Source organism: Lagenorhynchus albirostris, chromosome 18 (genome assembly GCF_949774975.1).
Source record: "Lagenorhynchus albirostris chromosome 18, mLagAlb1.1, whole genome shotgun sequence".
Classification (NCBI taxonomy): Eukaryota; Metazoa; Chordata; class Mammalia; order Artiodactyla; family Delphinidae; genus Lagenorhynchus; species Lagenorhynchus albirostris.
The window spans coordinates 51,046,807-51,062,919 of NC_083112.1; the positions used below are offsets into that span (position 1 = coordinate 51,046,807).

The 16,113-nt window shown below is 39.3% G+C and overlaps 1 protein-coding gene across 1 annotated transcript in view; it reads left to right on the plus strand.

Annotated features, from left to right (window-relative positions):
• The window catches only part of SCEL (sciellin), a 126,979-nt gene that overhangs the window by 38,391 nt on the left and 72,475 nt on the right, over positions 1-16,113 (plus strand). Inside the window, exon 7 of the mRNA XM_060129148.1 lies at positions 15,224-15,304. Within this exon, the coding sequence (XP_059985131.1) occupies positions 15,224-15,304 (81 nt within the window). The remainder of the gene's footprint in view (positions 1-15,223; positions 15,305-16,113) is intronic.

The window sequence follows — 16,113 nt, forward strand, 5'->3', positions numbered from 1 at the left end:
CCCAGTTCAACAATTGGAAAAGAGTTATGAAACAGTGTGCTTGTTTCATACGATATTGTTTTACTTCCAAAAGTTTTCATCTATTGCACAGGCTTTTAATGTCTCTTTTATTTCCAAATAATAGGAATATTTGGAATAGGAGTATTCCAAATAATAGGAATATTTGGAAATAAATGTCTTAAAATTTAAGTTGAATCTGTAAGGACATAAATAAATTTTAGTTGACTAATAGACACAAAGAGCTCAAGTTGTCTTGTTCATACTTCTGGCTGCATCTGCATGTATGTGTGTGTACATATGTATTTATTATATGTGTATAACATATATATGAAATTATTGAACATGTTGAACAATCACAACTTGGAATTACATTCACCTTTTAAAATATTTTCTTTTAAAACCTGTTCATCTATGGGTGATTTACAATTATATGAATTGCCAAATATGGATTATATTTCTAGTTTAAAACCTCCTTTCTCCTCAGGCTGTGTTTAGCTATTTCTCCATGAGTGATACCTTTCATGGAGCTACCTAAGTGGGAAAATATTAACTATGGGTTTCGCTAATTACTATTGTAAGATAATACTTTAAGATCCATCCAGTTTTTTCTTGATAGACAGTAACTGACACTTAGAAATATTTATCACTTATTTCCAAGAAATATTTATCACTTATTTCCAAAATAACTTGTTATTTTTATCTTCTATTTATTATTCCATTATTAATGTAAATCATCATCATAATAAGCAACTGTTTATATAACTTTGTAAAGATACAAAAGGATTATTCATGAGCAAACATCTCATGTGTTCAATGCCCATTCAGCTGTGGATCTCTGTTTGCACAGAACTGATAGTGCTTGGCTATATGCCCTTCCGATTTATTCATAGCTGGATGTGATTTACATGGAAGATAAAATAAGTTACAATGCTCCTATTTCTGATTCTTGGATCAGATCCCTAGCACCGGAACTAGGGGAGAGGGAAGATTATTGGATAAGGTCGGTGAATTTAGATATCCATTCCTTTCTCAGAGTCACAGATTATTAATATAATGGCTAGACTGAAAGACTTCTCTTCAAGGATCAGAGCTAATGTCATGCCAAGCTTTCAGGGGAAGGAGAGAATAATAACACTATAGCAATGCCTTTGATTTCTAAAGTGCTTTTCTTTGGAAGAGCTCAAAGTACAATTTCTGTTTCTCACCTTTAATGTCAGTGCATTCTCAGGGCTGAGAAATAGCCTTTTTAGTAAAAACTGAAAAATAGAAGCAATTATTAAATGATGAAAGGAAGCACAGTCTTCAAAGAGAGATCTTTGTCCCCAGAAGAACAAAAAGAAAATGAAAATAGGTCAAAAACAGATAATCATGAACGACTACGATTTTTAATACTCACTAATAGCTCAATGCTAAGCTTATTTCCCTTCAACCTTTGCTTATTCACTGGTCTACTTCTCCCCTCCTCTCCCCTCCTATCTTATGCAAAAGAATTTCCCCTTAATACCAACACTCTCACTCTCATTTCTGTTCTTCGTTTTGTGAACCTTCATTTTTTCCATCATCTAATCTTTCCCAGAGATTTCATTTTCTCCTACACACCCATTGCCAATCATTACAGGAATGGGTCATTTTCCCGAACTTTGTTCCCCCTTGACCTCTCCATGATCTTTGATACCATGGACCATCCCATCCATCCCTCAGTTGTTCCTTTCTTGACTTACATAGTGTGGAAGAACCAAACTTAGTTGTGTTTGGATTAAAATCTATTACAGGCATGATATAAGCTGTACCCAAAGGGTCTTAAGCTTTTTTATCAACAGAAGAACCCATGATATCACACTGTTATCTATATCTATATGTATATCTATACCTATGACTCTGTAAGTCTGTGTTTATTTCTATATGTATTTCTACATCTACATCTAGAACTATATCTACGTGTAATTCTCTCTATATAGTTAACATAAGGTTGGTGAGTTCAACTAGAGCTTAAATGAGCATATTTAATTTTCTAAAATAACCATATGTTATAGCTAAAGAAAAAAAAGCAATTTTTTTAATGATTGAGCAACAAATAAAATGAATTTTTACTTCATTGAGTTGGTAGTAAACTTATAAAATTCACTACTAGAAAGGTTGGGCAGGAAACATAATTGAATTATAAGAAGGTAAAATAAGTATTATGAAATTATATTATATAAACTACATAAAAACTTGGAAAATTATGATGTTATAATTTTAAAAAGAAAAAACAATTAAAATTAAATGCATATCACAAATACAGTAATATAAAAATATGGAAGCTTGGGACAAAAGATAGAGGGATTTATAAAAATGAAAATAATTGTGGTTAAGATTTTTTTTTCAAATTTTTAAATTGGATTTTTTAAATTAGTTACCTATCTTATACGTATTAGTGTATATATGTCAATCCCAATCTCCCAATTTATACCCCCCCCCAAAAAAAAGCAATTTCTTAAAACAAGTATCATTTTATGTATGAAATACATTAGTCTTGAAATAAGAGGGTTAAGATCTGGGAGATCAAACAAAATTTTGGAGTTAAAAGTCAAATACCTTTGAAAGCCTCTTGCTCCCTTTTTGATAAAACAAGATTAAAGAGAGAAGCTGTAATTCATGATAGTAAGACATAGCAGATAAAGTTCTGAGCTTAAATAAAACTTTTTCTAGCTGATTTCATGCTCCTTGTTCATTGGATATAAGTGTTCTCTGATCATCTCTTCCTTCTCTTATTGAGAAGGGAAACCATCAATATAGTGTTTTGAATGACCAACCTGTGTCAACAAGATTATTTCCTCTGAAATCTTCTTTTCAAATGCCATCAGAACCTGTCATTTCTTACATTTTTTTTTTTTTTTTTTTTTTTTTTTTTTTTTTTTTTTTTGCGGTACGCGGGCCCCTCACTGCTGTGGCCTCTCCCGTTGCGGAGCACAGGCTCCGGACGTGCAGGCTTAGCGGCCATGGCTCACGGGTCCAGCCGCTCCGCGGCATGTGGGATCTTCCCGGACCGGGGCACGAACCCGTGTCCCCTGCATCAGCAGGCGGACTCTCAACCGCTGCGCCACCAGGGAAGCCCAGAACCTGTCATTTCTTTTCATTTTAATCAGGACTGAATCAATCTTTTAGCGTTATAATTTTTGTTCCTCATTACATTGATCTGTCTCTCCTACCTATATGATCAAACCCCTGCTTCACTGTTTCCCCCCCTTCCATGTTCAAATCCCTTTCATCTTAAAAAATAGCCTCTAAAAATTAATAGCCTAACCTTATAAATCTGTTTAGCTGACACCCTGTCTCTCCATCACAGCCAAATTTCTCAGAAGAGTTGATGACACTGGCCACCTTCATCTTCTGGTTCCTACCATTAGCTCATGGAAACAACTCTCCTCAAGGTCACTAATGACCTTGCTGATACATTCTTGTTGACATATCCGTCCCTATGACTAACTGACCTTTCAAAAGGTGCCACTGGCTATTCATGCCTTTAAAAATCTTGTCTCTCATTGTCTTTTGAAACCATCCTCCTCCCACCAACCCCAACACACTCTTGGGTTTTTTGTTGTTGTTGTTTGTTGTTGTTGTTTACAGGCATACCTTGTTTAATTTCACTTTGCTTTATGGTGCTTTACAGATACTGTGTTTTTTACAAATTGAAGTTTTGTGGGGACCCTGTGCATTAGTGCCGTTTTTCCAAAAGCATTTGCTCACTTCATATCTCTGTGTCACATTTTGATAACTCTCACAATATTTCAAACTTTTTTGTTATTATTGTATTTATTATGGTGATCCATGATCAATGATCTTTGATGTTGCTGTTACAAAAAGATTGTGACATGCTGAAGGCTCAGATGATGGCTAGCATTTTTTAGCAATACAGTATTTTTAATTAAGGTGTATACATCATTTTTTTAGAAATAATGCTATTGCACACTTAATAGACTACAGTGTAGTATAAACTTACCTTTGACATGTGTTGGGAAATCAAAAAACTAGTTGTGACTTGCTTTATTGCGATATTCACTTTATTGAAGTGATCTGGAATTGAACCCACAGTATCTCTGAGGTGTGCCTACATTTCTCTAGTCATTTTATCTCAGCTGCCTTTGCTACTTCACCATCCTCTACCAAGCCCTTAAATGTTGATGTTCCTAAAGCCTTAATATCCCTCTTCTCTTCTTGTTCAGTGTCTGCCTTTTGACAAGTCATCCATGCCCATGGCTTCAGCGGCCACTTGTATGCTCCTGACTCCTTTGTTTATATCCACTCCACACCTTGTCTCTGAGTCAGTTAGTCAACTGCCTACTTGACACCTTCACTTAAATATCCCAAAAGTATTGCAGACTCAACAGGTTCAAAACAAAATTCATAATTCTCTTCACTAACCTTGTCCTCTATCTCAATAACACTATCCTCTAGTCAATTGATGTCCTTGAAATCTTGAAGTCTTTTTTATACCTTTCTTCCCTTAACCACCAGTATCCAATCCATCAGCAAATCCTGTCAATTTACCTCCCAAATGCCTCTTGAATCTACATACCTCTCTCCATTTATATCATCATATCTCCCCTGAAGTACAACAATAGCTACCTAAATATTCTCCCTTTATTCACCCTGATATCCACTCCCCTAATCTCTTGCCTACACAGTTGCCAGACTGATATTTTTAGAAGGATAATTGGAACATATCACCCTCCTAAATAAAAATACGACTCTTCATTGTTCTTAGAATAAAGACCCAAATTCTTAGCATTAACTGCCTGTCCTTACTTCCCTTCTATCCCTCGTCATTCCCCCTTGCCCTCTGTTCCAGTCACTTAATTTGTGTTAAATGTGCTATACTCCCACCTTCTACAGACCCTTAGCATATAAGGTTTCCTCTGCCCGGTGTGCTGTCTTCTCCCCCATCCAGGGCACTGTGTCCTTGGGCCCATGTTTTGATCTGATCTCTCTTCAAAGTGGCACTTCTGACTGTTCTCCGTTCTGTTCTCTCTTCTCCACATTAACTCAGACATTGAAGATGGCAGCTTCTTTTCCTTCATTTGTCCAAATACTATTTGCATTAACGTTTAAATAAAGATATGGGATGATGGGAGTAGCAATACATTGTAAAAGCCCAGACCAAATGATGTAAAATGTAGTTTTAGAAATTCCTGTTTGTAAGTTCTTTGGCCACTCCTGTAATTGACCATTTCTCATTGGTTGACATTTCTCTACAAGCCTGACCCTGTTGCTATTTTGCTCAGCAGCCCCCCTTCTTCTTTCTTCCATCTCTCTTTTTCTGTTTTTCACCTTCCTTTCTTCTTCTTTCCCCTCTAACCCCCACCCCCTAAATTCTTATTAATTACTTATGCCTGGTAGTTTAGTTGTCTTTTGCTGTCCCAGGCTATCCTCAGAGAATCTCATCCTCACAACCATACACAATGACATATCCACTCTTTGGGAGGTATTATATGCTACCTTTTAAAATAAAATTATTTTCTTGTGTCAAAACAAAATAAACATTCAATCATCCACACTTAAAACACCAAAACTGTCTCGCTTACTCCCCTTATTCAATAGTCATTGTAGTGAATTCCAGGAACTTCACGGTGCTGATCAAAGAAAAAGATATGACCACTTGGGGGTGGGCAGTAGCAAACTAAGTGCTTTGACAGGTTTGCATGGAGAGGGAGTCATTCCCAGCATGAAACCTTCCAAAGATAACAGCACAGGGGCTGTAACCCAAAAGGGGAGGAGGGCAAGGGAACTCCTGAGAGAGAGAAGGATCGCAGAGGGAGCCTACATGTCTAGGTGTCAACGCTCAGCAGCATGGTAGGCAGTTGCTGAGTCAGAGAACTCTGAAAGGCAGCAGCGGCTTGGAGGATTTTATAGCTCCAAAAGTTGATAACATGGATGCACAGGTAACCATAACACAAGATCAGCTATGTGATCATGAGAAAAGCATCAACATTTTCTGGGAGCTCTGATGTGGTAGGGAGAGCTTCTAACAGAGGATTCAGGGGAAAGGTTCTGAAAAAGATGTGGGATTTGGGGGAAGCAGAGGAGTTACACAATGCCAGGTTTTCAAGCCCAGGGTGATTTTAAGCATCATGATGCCACCAACCGAGGTAGGAAGAAATGGGAGCAGAATTGGGAGCACACAATTGGTTGTAAGAAGCTGAATGAATGTGCATTGGTTTGAGCAAGTGGTCTGGGATACTAAAAGGATGTATTTGTGGAGGTTAATTTCCAAGCAGTGAAAAATGGGAGAGGTGTTTAGGTGAGAGGTTGGTGCCTGAGATCCAGATTTGGGAATGATTCCAAAGATTTTAAATGTAGTACATTCAAAGAGAGGTTACCTATGGAGAAAATACTAAATGAGAAGAAAATGAAAGTTGAAGCATGATGTTTCTACACATCCAATGGTAGAGGAGAAACTGGAAAATAACTAGTGCAATTACGTGGTTAAGGTGAGGTGTGATGAGAGGTAGGCAGGGTGAAGGTAGAGGAGGTGGGCGCATTCTACCATCCAAAACCAGCCCATCCTTCAGAGTCTGGTCTGAATCTTAATTCCTCCACACAGCTTTCTCAGGCCAAAAGGTTGTTTTTAATCCTTTGAACTCAGAATGTTAGTTTATTGTCTGCAACCCTCACTTGGCAATTAATTGTGCATTACCTTGAAACATTACTTTTTGGGGGCATACTCATCAACTAGATGGCATCATCTTATAACCCTTTGACTCATCAATAAATTTACCCATAGTAATTTATCAATAAGTACATATTGATTGATTAATTTTAATACATCTTAATAGGTTCTTTTAAAAAAATCTATTTATTTATTTTTGGCTGTGTTGGTCTTCGTTGCTGCACGCATGCTTTCTCTAGTAGCAGTGAGCGGGGGCTACTCTTCGTTGAGGTGAGCAGGGGCTACTCTTCGTTGCGGTTTGCTGGCTTCTCATTGCAGTGGCTACTCTTGTTGCAGAGCACGGACTCTAGGTGCATGGCCTCCAGTAGTTGTGTTGCACGGGCTCAAACCCGTGTCCCCTGCATTGGCAGGCGGATTCTTAACCACTGCACCACCAGGGAAGCCCAATACATCTTAGTATTTACAAGATAAGGAGTTTCCCTCGACCCGTTATTGTCTCTTTGTCATTAGGCTTTATTCTCTGTGTTTAAGATATAATGACTGTTTAAACATCCCTCTTTCTCTCTCTTTCCAAAACATTTGTTGAGCCCTGACTATGTGCTAGCAAAGGACTTTGCTAGAGGCCAGGAATACAAAAATGAGTAAGATCCAGTCCCTATTTCAAGAAACTCAGAGTCTGTCAGGGAGTCATTTTGAGAGAAGAGTGCCACCCATGAAGGCAGGCCCTGACTGAGAGCGGGTCCTTGGGGGTGATAAACACTGAGGTTGACATAGCCACAGAATATGGAGCATGGAGAGGGAGGCAATAGAGGATGTGTTTCGGGTACAGTGGGGTCAAAAGAGGACATGCCTGAGGTAAACCTTAAAGAATGAAATAAGAGTAAGCCAGGTGCAGAGGCGAGGTGGGGATGGAGCCACTCCGAGCAGAAAGGAGAAGAGCGGCAAAGGTTCTAACGCCAGAGAGCACGGGCTGTGAGCGTGTGTGCGCATGCGAACTCACACATGCTTGCGTCTACTCGTGTGTGTAGAACTATGGGATTCCTGTCTAAGAGGCATTCTCTGCACTCATCCATGATCAGTTATGTTTAGTGATAGCAGTAAATACAGTAATTACAAATTCAATGCCATGTAGAAAAATACCTTTTTGTGTAAGACATTATGGGTAGATATTTGTAATTTGTGATAAGCTTAGGTACCTTTTCAGAAGATTACTTCTATTTTAAGAGTTAATGCTTTGCTTTTATGTAATTTGAGCTCTGTGTACTAAAGATTCTGAAATATGTATAAAAGAAAATATACATGTCATCAGTACAGAAATTTAGAAGGTCAGAGCCAGTGAAAGTTTTTCCTTTCCCACTTTTTTCATTTTAAGATTTATCAGAAAGCCTGACACAAAGCAGTTTGTCAGCAAGCACTAGTGTGTGTCTTAATTTTTCAAGTTCTTAAACTTTTTCTCATCTTTGAGTCTTTCAAAAGAGTGATAACATTTGCCAGGGCTTGAGCCCATGGCGTGGATGATAGGTGCCATTCATGAGAGATGCTCAGTCAAATCACAATAAAACATAGGCACAGCATTTCTAGGAAGGTGATATTGAACTTGCTTCTGATTTCAGAACCCACCTTTCAATATCGGTATTCAGTTCATGGTAAATTCAAGTGCTTCTGATTCTGTATTTAGGTGACTTAGAGATGCAGTGCTTAAATGGCATACAAAGCTCATTTAAGAAACTCACTGAAACCCAGTTTAGGTAGTTGTTTAACAGACAATATGAATGTTTATGATGTTACCCATTCTAATGATTCAGGAGCAACAGTGAAGCCATCACCACCACCAAAAAACCAATGTGTTTTTTTCTGTAGTCATTTCCAAAGACAGAAAAGAAACTATATAATATGTGATAAAATTAAAATAGTGGAAATACACATAGGAAATTATCATATTGTTAAATGCTTGCTACATACTTTCATAATTTCCCATCCATATTTGTTTCAACCTCTTCTCTTTCAGTGGTTTTCACTTCCACTTAGCTGATTGGTAGATTTGAAGGAGGAAAAAAATCCTGATTGAGAAGTGGGTTGCTATGGCAACCTTGCACTACAATTATATTTTTCTGTCTGTAGCTATAAACGGTAAAATGTAGCTTTTCTAATTATGCTGCAACATTTTTAACTCTATTGGTACCAAACCTTCTACAAAGTTTGCTGTCACCCTAAATTAAATCATACTATGTTAAATTAAATCATACTATATATTTATTTCTATCTCAACAAAACCTATCTAAACAAAAACCTTCTTGTATTAACTAGAATCTGTCATGTAAAAATTAGGAGTCTAATACTCTCAGTAAAATGTCAAAGTATAGTGATTTAAAAATCTTATCTGAATCCCTAGAATACACATTATAGACATTCAAAGTAATTAGAACATTAACCTGAGTCAAGGTTTATTATTTTTGAAAAGTCTTGTTTGAATAGAATGAGGAGAAAGCTAATTCAGAATGTGCTGCTATGAATTCTGCAATACTTGAAAATTTCTGTCCCTCTGTGTCTATTGGCAGCTAAAGTTTATTTGAGCTCTTATAGATCCAACCTAAATTATACTAATTTACATTTTATTAACCACAACTGAATCTACACACATTTAGAAAGTGCAGTATATGAATGTTCAAGGTACTTAATCCACAGCAAGTCCTCAGGGCTCTGTGGAACTGAGGATTCCTTGCAATCACTCTGCCTTCCCATGGTCATGCAGTGGTTTACCAGCCACAGATCTGGACCAGTCTCATTCTTTTGTAAATGAAGAAGCAGATTCTTCAGAGAGGATCAAATCAAAGTTAGTGGCAAAACTAGTCTAAAACCTAGGTCTCTGGAATTTTAGTCCACTGAATGCTCCATTGTTGTGGTGTGGCTCATTGAAATGGTCCTTGGCCACTGAAAGTAAGACATTGTTACAGCAATCATTCTTTTGAGCAAAGAATCTAAAGATTCTTTTGAATCTTTAGAATACCTTGCATCTGTAAGCTCTTTGAGACCATGGACCACACCACACATTTTCTAGTCTTTGAATGCCCAACTTTGCCTCATACGTTGTTATGTGTCCTAACATTATAACTAGGGCAGTTGTGGAATAAGTGCCTTTTGAACTGATGCTGTCTTGGGCAAGGAAATAATGCAGGACAACCTATTGTTCTTAGATTTTCACTGGTCATACCTGGAAGAGTATTGGTTTGATACAGTGTGATAGAGGAAAAAGCATGCGATTTGACATGAGAAAGGTAGATTAAAACCTTGGCTGAGTCACTAGCAGTGTGATCCAGGGCAAATTACTCACCTTGTTTTAAGACTCAGTGAAAAAAAAAAAACCAAACATATACACTCCACAGGATAGATGTGGGCATCGAATAAAATAAAGGATGTGAGAACTTGGCCAAGTTGGCATGTTACTCAAAAACTATAATTTCCCTCTCCTTTGCCATTGTTGGAATAAAAATTCTATTTATGGGACACAAAAGCTAAGCATGATGGAAAGTGAAAAGAAAACTCACCACCAACTCTTAGAGTCAATTATTCTCTCAACCTTGACCTGTGCTGAGTAATAGAAATGTTCTTCTCAAAGTCAATCTGGAACAGAAGTAACAGAGCCAAGCATGTTTTCCAAAAAAGCTGTAATGCAAAAAGTGATCTTTGCAGCAGCGTATTAAAATGAGGAAATATAAACAAGTTGACAGTGTTATTTCTATTAGCTCTGGCCTTTGGGCTACAATCTGCAAGTTTTCACATGTTGCTGGGGAAAGCTGCCTTTTGATTCCTGAAAATTATTCTTTACAATTATAGCCACTAGCGTGGTGTCATTGACCCTGCAAATGTCTTATGGGGTTGAGGGAAAGACAGAAGGGAGAACCAGGGTCGACTCATCCAAGCTTAAACAGTGTGTCTCAAAGTGGTGTTCAAACAGGATCATTCCACATGAATGTCTCTCGTTTTTGTCTCTTCAAAACATTCCGGGCCACAGCTTCCTGCCTCGCTCTCACATTCTAATGCCCCTGCTTGGCATGGCCTCGAGCTCCTGGCACGGCATGAATGACTCCTCTCATTGTCCCCAGGGCCGGGGTTCTGTCATCTGTGGCTGTCACTGGAGAGATGCAAATGAAAGCTCCTTTGAGGTGGATTGCCCTCAGGGTGGACTTGCCCTGGCCCAGGCCAACAGGCGTGTAAATGCATCACCCTCAGAAACAAATACGCTCCTCTGCTTTTCCTGGCCTTCACAACTGCACGCCTAGCTTTTCTTTCCCCAAGCCACCTCTTTCCTGTGCACCCAGATCTTCTCTACTCATCTTTGACTCTCAGACACAGTCAATATTTATCCACCTCTTTGAGGGCTTAGCCACTTTACATGGAAGAAATTTAGCTTTTTATCAATGTGATTCTGGCATAAGCAAAGTTGGGCACCATCCCTTGTCTCCTTTTTTGTAATCCTCCCTTCCTTCTTGTTACTGCTCTCCTGCCTGTTTTCAGATATCCAGTGCCTTGTCATTAATAGATGGGACTGACCACCTTCTTACCCTTTCCTCTATCCCTGGAAGAGAAGCATATAATCAGCTAATCGACACAGATACATGAAACACACATTATCACTTGAGTGACATTAAATTATTCCCGATGCAGGGATATGTTTTGAGAAGGGAAGATGATGGTAATCAATATAAATAAAATAATATCTAATTGTAAAACCTAGCATTAGGTTAGAATGGGGCAACTATTATCCTGTAAATTATTTTTTTCCAGGCATATCATGTTACTCAATAACTCATCTGCGCGCCCAGCACCTACTAGGTATTAGGTAGTGGAATCAACAATGGACTTCTGTGGGACAGCTAAACTTGAACAGATTTTTAAAGTTTTAGGCCACTCTTCAGCACCCATTTTCCTCCTTACCAAATAGAATTTCAGCCAATCCCTCCACCTTTCAACACATCTTTCTTGGGCACCAACATCATATATAATCCTAGTACTTGGGATACAACTATCCTTTTAGGGCTTTCAGTCCAGGCAGGGTGGAAACAAAAAAATTCTGTGTAATTCAGAACAGCATGGTATGAGTTGTGAAGAAGGTGTGCTATGGGAAGACGTAGAAATGTATTCACCACAGCGTTGGGTACCACTACAGACAGTAATCCCCAAGATAGAGTCTGAAGGGTAAGGCGAGTATCCAGGTGAAAGGGAGAAGGAGGTATGCCTGAGAGAAGAAAGAATGTGTTGTTGTGGTGAAATGGGTTTAGGAAGTGCAAGTGGTTTGGCCCAGCTACAGCGCTGGGTTTGTATGGGACGAGCACAACAGCCACAGCACTTAAACTGAGCCAGGAGGTGCTCTAATGCTTTGCATGCCCTCCTGCTGGCTTCAAAGCCACCATCAACACAAGAACCAGAAGACCCACCAGGCTCTGTGTCTGCTTCCCCACTGCCCATCACCCAGGAACTCACTACCACACTGCCAGAAAGCTTCAGGACTAATTCCTTCACGTCCCCCATCCCTGTGGCCATGGATCCCCATGGGAACTCCAATCAGATCATTTCTTGTCACCTGGACCATCCCCACAGAGCTCTGTGCATCGCTGAACATGACCTAACCTAACAGCATCCCAACCCTCAAACCTGTTCACTGAACCTTCCTGGATGCATCATTCAGTATCATCAAAACTCGCTCCTCTTCAGGCTCGTCTCTCAGTGAGGGCTGTTTTTCTTCTAATCCCATGTATCACAGGTCTGGAGGAAGAGGCGGGATCCTGTTTGCTCCATATTGCTAGTTCCTATCAAGTTTAACTCCCTCCTCCTTAAAACTCCTCATCCTCTTTGAAGCCACGCCATCATGAGCTTCTCTTCCTCACTGGAGTCATCCAAAGGTCTCTGAGCCACTCACCCTCACTCCGTGGAGACTTTGGCACTGGATTCATCGTCTCCCACAAACACCCCTCCTCTCATAATGCCTGCTGATTCCCAAATCCATATAGTGTATCCTTCCCCATCCTGGCCTTTCACTTTCTTGATCTTCTCTCCAATGATCTTGTCCATTGTCCTACCCCAGCCCCCGGTAGATCTTGCCCTTGTAAGTAACCACACACACTACAAAACTTCAATTTCAAAGCTTTCCCTTTCTGGCTTCCATTTTTTATCTACTCACGCTTTATCTACTCTATCCAGCTCAGTCCCGCTAGTCCTGATTCCAGTTCTCCAGCCCCACCACAACCACCAATCCATTGATTCTACCATCTTTCAACAGCTCCTCTCCCCTCAGTTCCCTCCATGTCCATCTCAGATCCCACGTTCCCTCGCTGTAATCACTTCCTTGCATACCCCTTCCCTTGTCATCATTCTTTGTTCCACTTTCTTGGCTGAATTAGAAACTTCGTTAAATCCAACTCTCTGTTTAGTCCGTTCCTGCTCCTAAAGCAGCTGAACATGGCAAAAGAAAATTATTTTTATTTTAGTTATTTTAATTCCATGAGCCTTAACCTCAACTAAGCCATTGGTGTTGCCCAAAGAGTCCTTGAAAGGCAGCACTTCTGGGGGAGGGCTTATGGAGCCAGACTTCCTAGTTTGGATTTCTCACTCTGCCCCTTAACAGCTGTATCATCATGGGTTATTTATTTTCACTTTCTGTGCCTCAGTCTTTTCATCTGTAAAATAGAAAGAAGCAGAATACTTATCTCTGGGATTGAAGTGAGGATCAAATGAGTGAGCTCTCTGTGCTTCCATCCAAGACCAACCTCCCCCTCCTTGTGCCCTAGGTCTCCTGGTTTCCCAAGTCTAGCAGTTTTCTGCTTACTCTCCTGCACCATCAAATTTACTGTCTTAACTGTATCATTCCCATCAACATATCTACATACTCTAGTAACCTTCCTTGACCTATCAACCTTCAGGTAGCTTCCCATTTTTCTCTTCCCTCTTCACTGCAAAATGCCTCAAAAGAAGTACCTACATCAATGCCTCTGCCTCCCATTTTGCCTTAAATCCACTCCTAGAAGGTTTTTTCACCACTGCTCCATCAAAACCGCTCTTATCAGGGTTAACAATGACCACCGTATTGCCAACACCATGGTAACTCCCCACTTTTGTTTTATTTGCTCGGTCCGTAGCATTTGGCAAAATGCAACTTGACAGATCAAATGCTTCTTGAAACACTTGTCTCACTTGACTTCCCGGAACCACACCCTCATATTTCTCTTCTTTTCTCCTCGGCTACTTCTTTTCAGACTCTTTTACTGTTTCCTTCTCATATTCTTGATGTCTGGACATTGCAAGGATCAGGGGTCTGTGCTTGGCCCTCTTTTCATCTCTACCTGCACTGACTTCCTTGGTGATCTCATCCAGTTTCAAGGGTTAGATGCCATCTCGAACCTGATGATGCCCATATTTATATGCTCTTCCTCCGATATCCTCATGGCTCATTTTATCACTTCCTTCAGGTCTTGGCTCAAATTTCACCTCACAGACAGGTGTTCCCACACCATCACTCTATATTCTCTTACTCTGTTTTATTTTCTTCTTAGTACTTTTCTTCATCTGTCATATATTTATTTGTGTATTGAAAGCCTTTTGAGAACAGGGGAATTATCCACTTTGTAGATTGCCATGTGCATAGAACGCTACCAATAAATGTGTTAGATAAAATCATGATTTCATTCAGTCCTGACAACACCCCAACAATCCTATTGGAAGACTTATTACAAATGAAGAAATGGAATCAGTTTAGGCCATTGTCACACAGCTGGCAATTCAGGCAGCCTGACCCCAGAGCCTACCTGCTCCCTAAGGTGCTGCAGAAGCCAGAGGGGTACAGATAGTCTAGATCACAGGGATACTTTCATGGAATTTATCTTGAGGATAATGGGGAACCACTGAGGTGGGAGTTTCAGGGTGGGGGGGTGACATGCCCTAGATAAAGTTCTGACTGCATCCCATATATGCCCATAATTGCCTGCTCTAGTTCCTGGGTGATCAAATCATGCCAGCTCAGAGGCTGCCTTGGCACTTTGATGGAAAGTTTAGGCTGACAGTGTATGTAAGCTTTGCCAGCATCAAACTGGCCTGTGCTGACAATGTTTAAGTCAGATTTAGTTAAGAGCTTCAAATCAACTTCACCTTGAGGTCTGTGCAATTAAAAACCTTTCTTGCTGTTTCCGTAGCAGCTCGATAGTTGGCATAATTCCTAAAGAAGCTTATATGTTAATGCCCAAGAACCATTTACTATGCTGTGCACTGCTGACCCAAAATGTCACAACTTGAGTGAGACAGTCTAGTAAAAATATTAAGCTGTTTAAAGAACACATTATGCTTCAAACTATAGTTGGGGAGGACAGGGTTTCCAAAAATCTGATTAAATGAACTTTTAAAATACCTGTAATTTGACTTATTTAAAGTTTAGAGCTCCAAAGATCCTGGCCTTTCAGGTAGCTCATGCACAAGGGTTGTAAGATGCATGAGCTATTTCCATATAGACAATAAATGCATTTGGTGAATAGATGCTAAAATTTACGTGTTTCCATGGTGAAATGAACTGCTGTTTCTGTTCTAAAGGGAACCAACTGTTCACCCTCCAATACCTCCAAAGCCCAGTTCTCCTGTTTCATCTCCTAACCAGCTGAGGCGGGATAACAGGTAAGACCTAGCACTCCAGGATTTCTTGCAAAATGAAGTTCAAGGTAAATGAAAGCAAATGAATTGTGACTTGTTTTGTGCAAAGCATGTGTATGTTTTGTGTGCATATTCACTGAAGAAGCACTTGGAAAGATTTTCTAATTCTATTTGCCCACACAAACGTGTATTTATGTTTGTCGTTGGATACTTATGGCCATTACTTGTCTTATGGAAGTACTTTCAATATAGAAACTAAACAGTAGTCATGTCCAGGAAGTGGGTAGTTCTTTAGTCTTATTTTAATTGAGACATTTGTAATTTATTTCAAAACTATCACAAAATTTGAAAAAATGTTCTAATTAACTTGTCTCCGAACCAAGAAAAAAAGACAGACTTGCTTGTCTACTTTGAATCTCCAGTGCTCTATAATTAATACTTAAAAACAAATTCAGAGATCTGAACATCTTCCCATGTGTTCCTGTTAAACAGTTTAATCATATCGTATCGAACTGTTTTTCAAGACCTACATGGCACATTTCCATTATTATTGAGAGATTTAAAAAATGGTATCTCAATGAAGACTGAATACATTAGATTTGCTTAATGGCCTGCCTTTGATTCTTTTGTATTTTTACTTTTTGATGGTGATTCTTTTGACAACATGTAAGACAATTTGAGAACTATTCTTTATTAAGGGGGTAACTTCAGCCAGAAAATGCTGATTGGGTGGCAGGGCTGTGTAGCTTTAGACATTCAACCTAAGAGTTAAAAACCCAGGTCTGAATTTCTATTCAGTGAAATTTCACAGTACCTTTGAAATTTTGTCCTTG